Consider the following 12,189-nt stretch of genomic DNA (forward strand, 5'->3'; position numbering starts at 1 on the left):
GAAACCCACACAGACACGGGGAGAATGCGCCAACTCCATACAGGCAGTCACCCAAGGCCGGATTCGAACCCGGGTCCCTGGCACAGTGGGGCAGCAGCACTAACCACCGTGTTGCCCACATATCCCACATGTGGTCTCCCGGGTAAAAGGTGGACATTATTTCAGGGTAGGTTCTCTCTGGTGCCCTGGACAAACATCATCACAAAAAACATAATAACAGATAAATATCACACTGCTATGTGTGGGATCTTGCTGTGCATGGGAATCTTGCTGCGCGCAAATTGGCTACTGTGTTTCCCGCGTTAAAACAGTGACTACACTTTAAAAAGTATTTCATTGGCTGTGAGCTGCTTTATGACAACCTGTGGTCATACAGGGTGCTATTAAAATACAATTTAATCCTCCCGCTCACTCTCCTTTAAGCCTCTCTCTGCAGACTCTCTCACCTGTTGTTACTGTCTGTTTCTCTGGCCCAGCGTCTCTGGTTCTCTGGGTGCCTCAGGGAATCGCTTTGATCCTTTACGATCAACAGTTTGTTGCTTTTTTCCCCTCAGACAAACAATGGCGTTGTCTTGAAGTGTACATCTCCCTGTCTTCCCCACAACCCTCCCTCTCCGTGCTGACCTGCTCTACCCTCTACTTCCAGCACTCTCTTATTCCAGGCTCTGACTTCTCTCCAATCTCACCTTCCCCCTCATAACTCTCTGTTAAAGAATGGCCTTCCCCAACCCTGGGGGAAATCGCAAGGCAGTTCAAGCAACAGAAACGCACCCTTTGTCTCCTCTGGGTGAGAAATCTCACCGTCCATCTACCTGGCAAATCCCCGTGCTCTCTCTCTCTCTCTCTCTCTCTCGGGTTCTGCTCTCTCCCCAGGAGTCTGACTAACTCTCAGGAATTTAGGTATTTGGAAACCCCCCCACAGGCCCTTCCCCCTTCCACAGTTGTCAAGGCAACTGTAATTCTCCCACCTGGGTCCTGAGTAATGATTAATTAAAAGGAGGAAGTTCTGCAAAGCTTCTCGTCCACCTGCCTGAGACTCTACACCAACAACAACTCACTTTTAGGTAGCATCCTTAATCACAAACACCCGCAAGGCACTTCACACTCTGAGACCCCAATCTTTAGCTTTGGTTTTGTTCTTGTGAGTGCTGAACTCACTGTGGGACAGGAGGAAGGTGTAGAGAGGAATTCATCGAGGCAGCACCTTGCCAAATCACACTGTCTTTACCATCAAACAGCACAAAGCCACACCTTTCGGTGTTTAATAATAAACTGGACAGTTGATCAGCTTAGAGACACCACGCATCAGGAAGGACGTGACGATATTAGAGAGCGTGCAGGAGAGACTCACAAGAATGGCTCCAGATTTGAGGGACTTTATTTGTGAAGATAGATTGGAGAATCGGGATCTACTCTCTTTGGGGAAGAGGAGATTGAGAGGAGATTTAATCAAGGTTCTCCAAACCACGAGGGATCTGAACAGAGAAACTGAACAGGGAGAAACTGGTGGACAGATTGAGAATGAGAGGACACAGATTTAAGGGAACTGGCAAAAGAAGTATTGACAACACAAAGAAAAACATCCACACAGCGAGTGGTTAGGATCTGGAATGCACTGTCTGAGAGTGTGGGGGAGACAGATTCACACAGCGAGTGGTTAGCATCTGGAATGTACTGTCTGAGAGTGTGGGGGAGACAGATTCACACAGCGAGTGGTTAGCATCTGGAATGTACTGTCTGAGAGTGTGGTGGAGACAGATTCACACAGCGAGTGGTTAGGGTCTGGAATGCACTGTCTGAGAGTGTGGGGGAGACAGACTCAACCAAGGCATTCGAAGAGGAACTGGATAAACATCTGAAGAGGAAAGTTTACAGGAAAAAGCAGGAGATGGGGATGAGGGGAATTGCTCTTGCAGAGAGCCTGTATGGATGTGATGGGTCAAATGGTCTCCTGTGCTATAACCATTGGATGAAGTATGGAATGTTGACACTCAGGCATGTGGTGAGCAATGAGGTGAACAGTAATGGACTTCAGAAAGACAGAGACTGGTTAAAAATAGTGATGTGGCAATGTAACCGAACCAGTAACCCAGAGTCCGAGGCTAATGCTCTGTGACATCACGGGGTCAAATCAACTGGGGAATTAAAATTCGGTGAATAAACCTGGAATATAAAGCTAGTCTCAGTAATGGTGATCATGAAATGATGTAAAAACCCCTCCTGGTCCTTTTAGGGAAGGAAATCTGCTGCCCGTCTCCAGTCTGGCGTCCATGTGACTCCAGAGTCATGGCAATGTGGTCTCTGCAGCGGACAAGACAAATCTCTCCGTCCAAAGGCAATGGAGACTGGGCTTTGCCATTAACACCACATCCCAGTACGGGGTGGGCAGTCACGTGGCAATTTAACACACAGAGGAGGCTGTATGAACTCAAAACACAATTTCAAAGATGATGCAGGAACGGAGAGGCCTGGGGCGTTTGTACAATCTTTGGAAAAGACGGGACGAGTTGAGAAGCTTTATCAATGGAATCACAGCGTACAAAAACAAGGACGTTATGCCAAGTTAACTTTAATCAATCATTTAATAGAGGAACAGAGCACTGATGTCAAAGAGTTACACTTACATGAGATACTTTGACAGATAATACAAAGGAAAATCTGAAGAGTTTCTATAAATACATAAAAGGCAAAAGAGTAACAAGGGAGAGAGTCGGACCTCTTAATGATCAACAAGGTCATCTATGTGTGGGTCCACAAGAGATGGGCGAGATCCGAAATGAATATTTCTCACCAATATTTACTGTTGAGAAAAGCCTGGATGTTAGGGAACTTGGGGAAATAAATAGTGATGTCTTGCAGAGTGTACATATTACAGAGAAGGAGGTGCAGGAAGTCTTAAAGCGCATCAAGGTAGATAAATCCTCGGGACCTGATGAAGTGTATCCCAGGACACTGTGGGAGACTAGGGAGGAAATTGTGGGTCTCCTAGCCGAGATACTTTAATCATCGATAGCGGCACAGTGGAATAGTGGTTAGCACTGCTGCCTCACAGCGCCAGAGACCCGGGTTCGATTCTCGGCTCGGGTCACTGCCTGTGTGGAGTTTGCACATTCTCCCCGAATGGTCTCTTTCTGCACTGTCGGGTTCTATGGTTCTATGATCAGGATTGGTTCCTCTTAGCTCCACCTTACAACCTCAGGCTGTCAATGGCCTCTCGCCGAGCACCCCCCCCCGCCCCCCCCCCCGCCGGCTTCCTAGTCACTGCCTCCGCCCTGCACCCTCCCAAATATCTCAGTCAGCATGTGGGCTGGGCTATCCAGGGTGCACCCACTCCCTCCCCGTCTCCTCCCCAGGACCCATCAACTGCCTCCGGGCCACGAATGGCATCCAAACATCGCCCCATGCTGTCCCAGTGAGGCAGCAGGTACATGGAGCATGTGCAGTGAACCAGGGTCAGACACGGAGCAGTGTCCAAGTTGAGGAGGTGTTCATACTGAGGGAGTAATGTCTTCATCAAAAGGAGTGTTTTTCCCACCTGTACAAAGGGGGGGTTGAGGTGGTTCAGGATGAAACTCCCAGGCTGGGTGACAGGATGTAGAGGAATTGTGTGCCCATTTCTGGTTACGAAATTCGATTCATGTCCATTGCCAGCGCTTGCTGGTCACTGAGGAAGCATTCAGCATGGTTCAAACACATTCTCATCAGCTCGAGAATCCTTCCCCCACCTCCCCACTATCCCCCAAAGGGGAAACTAGCAACGTGGGTGTAAAGATACGCTAAAAAAAGACTACATTTCAGAAAGAGGATCATTGAGAGAGCGGGGAGGGAGATTTACCAGGTTGGTTCCTGCACTGAGGGGTTTCAGTTCCCAGGTTGGGTTGGAGAAGCTGGGATTGTTCTCCTTGAGTGAAGGAGGTTGAGGGGAGACTCGATCGAGGGGAACTCGATTGTGACTGGGTTAAATCGACAGAGAAAAACTGTTCCCATTGGCTGCCAGTGACTAGACAACACAGAATAAGATTTTCAGCAAGAGATTAACACTGCAATGAAGTTACTGTGAAAATCCCCTAGTCGCCACACTCCAGTGCCTATTTGGGTTACACTAAGTGAGAATTTAGCTCGGCCAATGAACCCTAATCAGCACGTCTTTCAGACTGTGGAACCTGGAGCACCTGGAGGAAACCCACACAGACATGGGGAGAACATGCAGACTCCCACAGGGATGTGAGAATCAGCATGGACTCAAAGAGCTGACTGGTCTCCTCTGTGCGATAATGATTGTGTGACCACTCAGCCCATCTTCCTCAGGTCTGTTTAATACCCATGAACATATGAATCCACCAGTTAGCCTGGACAGTCCAGCCCAGGTTCTCACAGATAGTGATCTGGTTCAGGAAGTGTTCGTGCGCTGTCTTCTCATCTTTATGAACAGCCAGTGCCTCTCGCAGGTACTCAATGTCCTTCATACAGCTCAGCTCAGGAATTCCAGTTAACGTCATCAGTGAGAAGAGTGTCACCAGGAGGTTGGAGTGGCTGCGGAGACTCATGTACGCCTGGATACAAATATCCTGCAAAGCAAACAGTCAGACTTTCAGATTACAGCTTCCCCACAGGCCGGGGCTTCTTCTCTCAGGTCCCAGGGTCTTCCACCAAATAAGGACAGTTTGAACCAATGGGTGGAATCTCTCGCCGTTCAATCACTCCACGGACCACCCTCGACACATTAGCACACAATCCAGGCCAACACTGCCAGGATATTACTGACGGAGCACTGCACTGTCAGAGGGTCAGTGCTGAGGGAGTGCCGCACTGTCAGAGGGTCAGTGCTGAGGGAGTGCCGCACTGTCAGAGGGTCAGTGCTGAGGGAGCGCCGCACTGTCAGAGGGTCAGTGCTGAGGGAGTGCCGCACTGTCAGAGGGTCAGTGCTGAGGGAGTGCCGCACTGTCAGAGGATCAGTGCAGAGGGAGTGCCGCACTGTCAGAGGGTCAGTGCTGAGGGAGTGCCGCACTGTCAGAGGGTCAGTACTGAGGGAGTGCCGCACTGTCAGAGGGTCAGTGCTGAGGGAGTGCCGCACTGTCAGAGGGTCAGTGCTGAGGGAGTGCCGCACTGTCAGAGGGTCAGTACTGAGGGAGTGCCGCACTGTCAGAGGGTCAGTACTGAGGGAGTGCCGCACTGTCAGAGGGTCAGTGCTGAGGGAGTGCTGCACTGTCAGAGGGTCAGTGCTGAGGGAGTGCTGCACTGTCAGAGGGTCAGTGCTGAGGGAGTGCCGCACAGTCAGAGGGTCAGTGCTGAGGGAGTGCCGCACTGTCAGAGGGTCAGTGCTGAGGGAGTGCCGCACTGTCAGAGGGTCAGTGCTGAGGGAGTGCCGCACAGTCAGAGGGTCAGTGCTGAGGGAGTGCCGCACTGTCAGAGGGTCAGTGCTGAGGGAGTGCCGCACTGTCAGAGGATCAGTGCTGAGGGAGTGCCGCACAGTCAGAGGGTCAGTGCTGAGGGAGTGCCGCACTGTCAGAGGGTCAGTGCTGAGGGAGTGCCGCACAGTCAGAGGGTCAGTGCTGAGGGAGTGCCGCACTGTCAGAGGGTCAGTGCTGAGGGAGTGCCGCACTGTCAGAGGGTCAGTGCTGAGGGAGTGCCGCACCGTCAGAGGGTCAGTGCTGAGGGAGTGCCGCACCGTCAGAGGGTCAGTGCTGAGGGAGTGCCGCACCGTCAGAGGGTCAGTGCTGAGGGAGTGCCGCACCGTCAGAGGGTCAGTGCTGAGGGAGCGCCGCACTGTCAGAGGGTCAGTGCTGAGGGAGTGCCGCACTGTCAGAGGGTCAGTGCTGAGGGAGTGCCGCACTGTCAGAGGGTCAGTGCTGAGGGAGTGCCGCACTGTCAGAGGGTCAGTGCTGAGGGAGTGCCGCACTGTCAGAGGGTCAGTACTGAGGGAGTGCCGCACTGTCAGAGGGTCAGTGCTGAGGGAGTGCCGCACTGTCCAGAGGGTCAGTGCTGAGGGAGTGCCGCACTGTCAGAGGGTCAGTGCTGAGGGAGTGCCGCACTGTCAGAGGGTCAGTGCTGAGGGAGTGCTGCACTGTCAGAGGGTCAGTGCTGAGGGAGTGCTGCACTGTCAGAGGGTCAGTGCTGAGGGAGTGCCGCACAGTCAGAGGGTCAGTGCTGAGGGAGTGCCGCACTGTCAGAGGGTCAGTGCTGAGGGAGTGCCGCACTGTCAGAGGGTCAGTGCTGAGGGAGTGCCGCACAGTCAGAGGGTCAGTGCTGAGGGAGTGCCGCACTGTCAGAGGGTCAGTGCTGAGGGAGTGCCGCACTGTCAGAGGGTCAGTGCTGAGGGAGTGCCGCACAGTCAGAGGGTCAGTGCTGAGGGAGTGCCGCACTGTCAGAGGGTCAGTGCTGAGGGAGTGCCGCACTGTCAGAGGGTCAGTGCTGAGGGAGTGCCGCACCGTCAGAGGGTCAGTGCTGAGGGAGTGCCGCACCGTCAGAGGGTCAGTGCTGAGGGAGTGCCGCACCGTCAGAGGGTCAGTGCTGAGGGAGTGCCGCACCGTCAGAGGGTCAGTGCTGAGGGAGTGCCGCACCGTCAGAGGGTCAGTGCTGAGGGAGTGCCGCACTGTCAGAGGGTCAGTGCTGAGGGAGTGCCGCACTGTCAGAGGGTGAGTGCTGAGGGAGTGCCGCACTGTCAGAGGGTCAGTGCTGAGGGAGTGCCGCACTGTCAGAGGGTCAGTGCTGAGGGAGTGCCGCACTGTCAGAGGGTCAGTGCTGAGGGAGTGCCACACTGTCAGAGGGTCAGTGCTGAGGGAGTGCCGCACTGTCAGAGGGTGAGTGCTGAGGGAGTGCCGCACTGTCAGAGGGTCAGTACTGAGGGAGTGCTGCACTGTCAGAGGGTCAGTGCTGAGGGAGTGCCGCACTGTCAGAGGGTCAGTACAGAGGGAGTGCCGCACTGTCAGAGGGTCAGTACTGAGGGAGTGCCGCACTGTCAGAGGGTCAGTACTGAGGGAGTGCCGCACTGTCAGAGGGTCAGTACTGAGGGAGTGCTGCACTGTCAGAGGGTCAGTGCTGAGGGAGTGCCGCACTGTCGGGGGGGTCAGTGCTGAGGGAGTGCCGCACTGTCAGAGGGTCCGTGCTGAGGGAGTGCCGCACTGTCAGAGGGTCAGTACTGAGGGAGTGCCGCACTGTCAGAGGGTCCGTGCTGAGGGAGTGCCGCACTGTCAGAGGGTCAGTACTGAGGGAGTGCCGCACTGTCAGAGGGTCAGTGCTGAGGGAGTGCCGCACTGTCAGAGGGTCCGTGCTGAGGGAGTGCCGCACTGTCAGAGGGTCCGTGCTGAGGGAGTGCCGCACTGTCAGAGGGTCAGTACTGAGGGAGTGCCGCACTGTGCTCAAGAAACAATACTTTTCACTGTGTGTTAATACACGTGACAATAATAAATCAAATCAAACATTAACCCTTCTGTAATGGACAGGAGCAGTGTCTGGAGTCACTCTCTCACCTTGAATCGCTGGAAGTAGAGACTGGGTCTCCTGTTTACACGTCCCATCACAAAGAGAAAATCCGGGGTCAGAACGAAGGGGACTCGCTCCCGGTTTACACCCAGAATTCGCTTTGTATTGCCCAGAATGTGGCCAAAATCGATGTGGAATAAATTCCCTGGGAAAAGAGGGAAGAGAAACAAGGAGCAATCAGGTTGTTCCCACCCAATCGCATCTCGTCAACAATCCTCAGAAGAAGCTATTGGTCGGAGCTGACTGCAGCCGGTATTCCCAGGCAGTTTCCTGCTAATCCGGTCGGAATCTGCTTCACTTCCGAGGCTGGATATTTTCAGATTATTACTGGCGTTGCTCTGTCCAGATTATACACCCACAGACGGTGGGTCAATCTATTTGTAGAACTGTGTACCACCGTGGGTACAAATATTCTTTCCCTTCCTGTACACTGGGAGGTGACTGAAATGGTGAAGGAGCAGTGCTCCGAAACCTGGTGATAACAAATAAATCTGTTGGATTTGAACCCGGTGTCGTGTGACCTCTTGTCTTGTCCACCCCAGTCCAACACCGGCGTCTCTACATCATTCCTACACCGTAACGTACCCACCCACAGAGCTGGCAAGATGTGATTCAGCCAACCATTGCCTAACTCAGCGCATCCAATGGCTCCGAGATTCCAGCTGTGAGACCCATTACGCTCCAAACCTCACCCTGGTCCCTCCAGATGTTTTATATGGAGGACTCCACGGTAACCAGAGACTTTCCATCATGTAAATAGCCAATGGTAGTGTCAGGGTTTTGGTGAGGTTCAGAGCTCACGGGGAGCACTGCCGGAGACCTCGTGCCTTCACCGAGGGAAGATCACCTCTCACTCTGCAATGTGCGACACACTTTGAACCGGATATATACACCATTCCAAACCTGCTAACTTCACACTGTGGAACCGTCTCACAATTACTGTCTGACCGGCAAGTGTAGACAAACTCCGCAGCTATCCCTGGGTCCGTATTCCCAGGGATACGGGACGTTTTAACCGGAAAACAAGGGAAAAAGTTCATGACTCACACGGGGATAACAAATGACCCAATCTGGTCAGCGGACAGAAATTTCCAGGACAAAGATGTGTGGGTTAGGTGGATTGGCCGTGCTAATTTACCCTGTAGTGTCGGGGGGATTAGCGAGGGTAAGTGCATGGGGTTACAGGGATATGGCCAGGGATGCAGATTTGATGGGCCAAATGGTCTCCTTCTGCACTGTAGGGATTCTGTAATCATCCAACCTGGAATCCAGCAGAAATTCTCACTTTGAGCCCAGAACTAAAATCACATCAACTACAAACAACAAACGGCACAACAGTGCGACAAAGCAGAAAAATATCTCATAGAACATAGAACATAGAACATAGAACACTACAGCACAAACAGGCCCTTCGGCCCACAAGTTGCGCCGATCACATCATCACCTACCAACCTACAGACCTATCTATAACCCTCAATCTCATTAAACCCCATATACTCATCCAGGAGTCTTTTAAAAGACCCCAGCGAGTTCGCCTCCACCACCACTGACGGCAGCCGATTCCATTCACTCACCACCTCTCAGTCGAGAGTCATCTCGACTCAGAAACAGCCAGTAAACTGAACTGGGACTGGACCACAATCTGAGACACAAACACAGCGACCCTAAGCAGCATCGTGAGAATATATCACAGCCAGCAGCAAACAGCTGGATAGATACATGGGTGAAGGAATTAAGGGTTATGGTGAGTGGGTGGGTAACTGAGTCCATGAAAAGATCAGCCAGGATCTTAGTGAATGGCGGAGTTCGAGGGGCCAGATGGCCGACTCCTGCTCCCAGTTCTTATGTTCTTAGATGAATAGGGAGGGAATAGAGGGATACGGACCGAGTAAGGACAGAAGGTTTTTTTTAATCAGCGCAGACTCGGAGGGCCAAAGGACCTGCCCCTGTGCTGTACTCGGAGGGCCAAAGGGCCTGTCCCCGTGCTGTACTCGGAGGGCCGAAGGGCCTGTTCCCGTGCTGTACTCGGAGGGCCGAAGGGCCTGTCCCCATGCTGTACTCGGAGGGCCGAAGGGCCTGTCCCTGTGCTGTACTCAGAGGGTCGAAGGGCCTGTTCCTGTGCTGTACTCGGAGGGTCGAAGGGCCTGTTCCTGTGCTGTACTCGGAGGGCCAAAGGGCCTGTTCCTGTGCTGTACTCGGAGGGCCGAAGGGCCTTTCCTGTGCTGTACTCGGAGGGCCGAAGGGCCTGTTCCTGTGCTGTACTCGGAGGGCCGAAGGGCCTGTCCCTGTGCTGTACTCGGAGGGCCAAAGGGCCTGTTCCTGTGCTGTACTCGGAGGGCCAAAGGGCCTTTCCTGTGCTGTACTCGGAGGGCCGAAGGGCCTGTTTCTGTGCTGTACTTGGAGGGCCGAAGGCTGTCCCTGGGCTGTAATTCCTTTGTGACCAGTAAATAATCTTATCCTCAACTAAAGAACTCTTGTGATTATTTCACTAATCCTTCCATGTGATTGGTAGGTTTACATTGAAGAGAAGAGAATCGCGATGGGGGTGGAATGGCCTCCCCTGTTCTGAAAGTTATCATTCTCCTTTCAGATACGACCCTCACCAACTTTTACAGATGCCCCATAGAAAGCATTCTTTCTGGTTGTATCACAGCTCGGTCTGGGCTCCTGCTCTGCCCAAGACCGCAAAAAACTACAAAAGGTCATGAATGTATCCCAATCCATTACACAAACCAGCCTCCCATCCATTGACTCTGTCTACACTTCCCGCTGCCTCGGGAAAAGCAGCCGGCATAATTAAGGACCCCCCTCACGCACCCTGGGCATTCTCTCTTCCACCTTCTTCCGTCGGGAAAAAGATACAAACATCTGAGGTCCCGTACCGACCGACTCAAGAACAGCTTCTTCCCTGCTGCTGTCAGACTTTTGAATGGACCGACCTCACATTAAGCTGATCTTTCTCTACACCCTCGCTGTGACTGTAACACTACATTCTGCACTCTCTCCTTTCCTTCTCTATGAACAGTATGCTTTGTCTGTACAGTGCACGAGAAACAATACTTTTCACTGTGTGTTAATACATGTGACAATAATAAATCAAATCCAAGCTATGAACAGATTAGAGAATTGTACCTTGCTCTGTTATCATGATGTTATCATTGTGACGATCGCCAATGCCAAGAATGTAAGTGGCGACACAGTAACCTGCACAGGAAGTCACAAAGGTCTCCATCGCCTGATAGTACTGGACACCGAGACAGAGACAGAGAGACAGAGAGGGCAGGTGATTATTGGTCAGACACAGGTTTCAATTCAGTGACTGATGTAGAAATGCATCAATAAGTTTCACCTCCACAACCCAGCTTGAGTTCACTGCCCTGTAGGTGGCTGTTTGTGAGAACATAAGAACATAAGAAATAGGAGCAGGAGTCGGCCATCTAGCCCTTCGAGCCTGCCCCGCCATTCAATAAGATCATGGCTGATCTGGGTGCGGGTATTCTGGGTGCTGGGGCTGGGTGGGGGTGGGGGTATTGTGGGTGCCAGGGCTGGGGGGTGGGGTGTGTGGGGGCACTGCGGGTGCAGCGGGTGAGTGAGGGACGCTGTCTCGATCGAGGCTGCCTCCACCACACTCTCAGACAGTGCAGCCCAGCACCTTAAAGACTCCCTCCACCAGCAGCACGCAGTGGCAGCTGTGTACACCGACTACAGGATGCACTGCAGCCTCGGCAAACCTTCGAGAGCACCTTCCAAACCCACAGGAGGCTTTTTAATAGAATTTGCCTCGATTGAAACCTATCGGGATTGCACAGGACAACTTGTCATTTTAAAATCACATATCTAACAAACCACTGAGTGCGTTCTGGAAGCTTCCGGGACAATCTGTCCCTTCGTTGGGAGAGCTCCCAGCCACCTGACGAAGGGACATCTGAAAGCTTGCGGCTTTTGCAACAAATAAACCTGTTTGGACTTGAAGCTGGTGTTGTGGGATTTCTTTCTGTTTTACCCCAGGTTCTCCACATCACGCATTCTGGAGTCCGGAGGTGGTGAGGGTGTGGGCGAGGGCTTCAGCAGTTGATGAGCTGAGACTCAAGGTCGAGGGATTTTCGGAGGTTGAAAAAGGGGATCTTCACACCGACTCCGAAACCAAGTGAGGAGCCGACCCCTGGCAATCCTGGGAGGAGCGGTTACTGAGAGGACAAACTCCGCAGGAATTCCCACCGAGACTCACCAATTCCTCCACCTCCAGCTTGGATTTGAGCCAATCGCACAAGGCATCGTTTTTAAATGCCCCCGTGTGCCCGCCTTTACTCCGCTGCACTGTCGCGATCGTTGTCGCATCCCTCACGATCTCGATCATTCCTGGAGGATCGCACAAGGAACTGCATTTCTATAGAATCCTTACAGGAGGCCATTCTGCCCATTGAATCTGTACCCACTCTTTAACACAGTATCTTACCCAGGCCCTCCTCCCCACCCTATTCCCGTGACCCCACACATTTACACAGCTAATCCCCCAAACCTACATACATTGGGGCACTAAGGGTCAATTTGACACGGCCAATCCACCGAACCCACACATCGTTGGAGTGTGGGAGGAAACCAGAGCAACCAGAGGAAACCCACACAGACATGGGGAGAATGTGCAAACTCCACACGGACAGTGACCCGAGGCTGGATTTGAACCCGTGTCCCTGGCGCTGTGAGGCA

General features: G+C 52.7%; 1 protein-coding gene across 1 annotated transcript in view; it reads right to left on the reverse strand.

Annotated features, from left to right (window-relative positions):
• Nucleotides 1–3,278: 3,278 nt before the first annotated feature.
• LOC145339650 (phosphatidylinositol 4,5-bisphosphate 3-kinase catalytic subunit gamma isoform) overlaps nucleotides 3,279–12,189 on the reverse strand; it is a 32,341-nt gene continuing 23,430 nt past the window's right edge. Inside the window, exons 8-11 of the mRNA XM_080184164.1 lie at nucleotides 11,711–11,841; nucleotides 10,615–10,726; nucleotides 7,470–7,627; nucleotides 3,279–4,568 (exon numbers count right to left, since the gene is read on the reverse strand). Of these exons, the coding sequence (XP_080040290.1) occupies nucleotides 4,305–4,568; nucleotides 7,470–7,627; nucleotides 10,615–10,726; nucleotides 11,711–11,841 (665 nt within the window). The 3' untranslated portion in view covers nucleotides 3,279–4,304. The remainder of the gene's footprint in view (nucleotides 4,569–7,469; nucleotides 7,628–10,614; nucleotides 10,727–11,710; nucleotides 11,842–12,189) is intronic.

Source organism: Carcharhinus amblyrhynchos, unplaced genomic scaffold (genome assembly GCF_965287045.1).
Source record: "Carcharhinus amblyrhynchos unplaced genomic scaffold, sCarAmb.v2.hapA scaffold_587, whole genome shotgun sequence".
Classification (NCBI taxonomy): domain Eukaryota; kingdom Metazoa; phylum Chordata; class Chondrichthyes; order Carcharhiniformes; family Carcharhinidae; genus Carcharhinus; species Carcharhinus amblyrhynchos.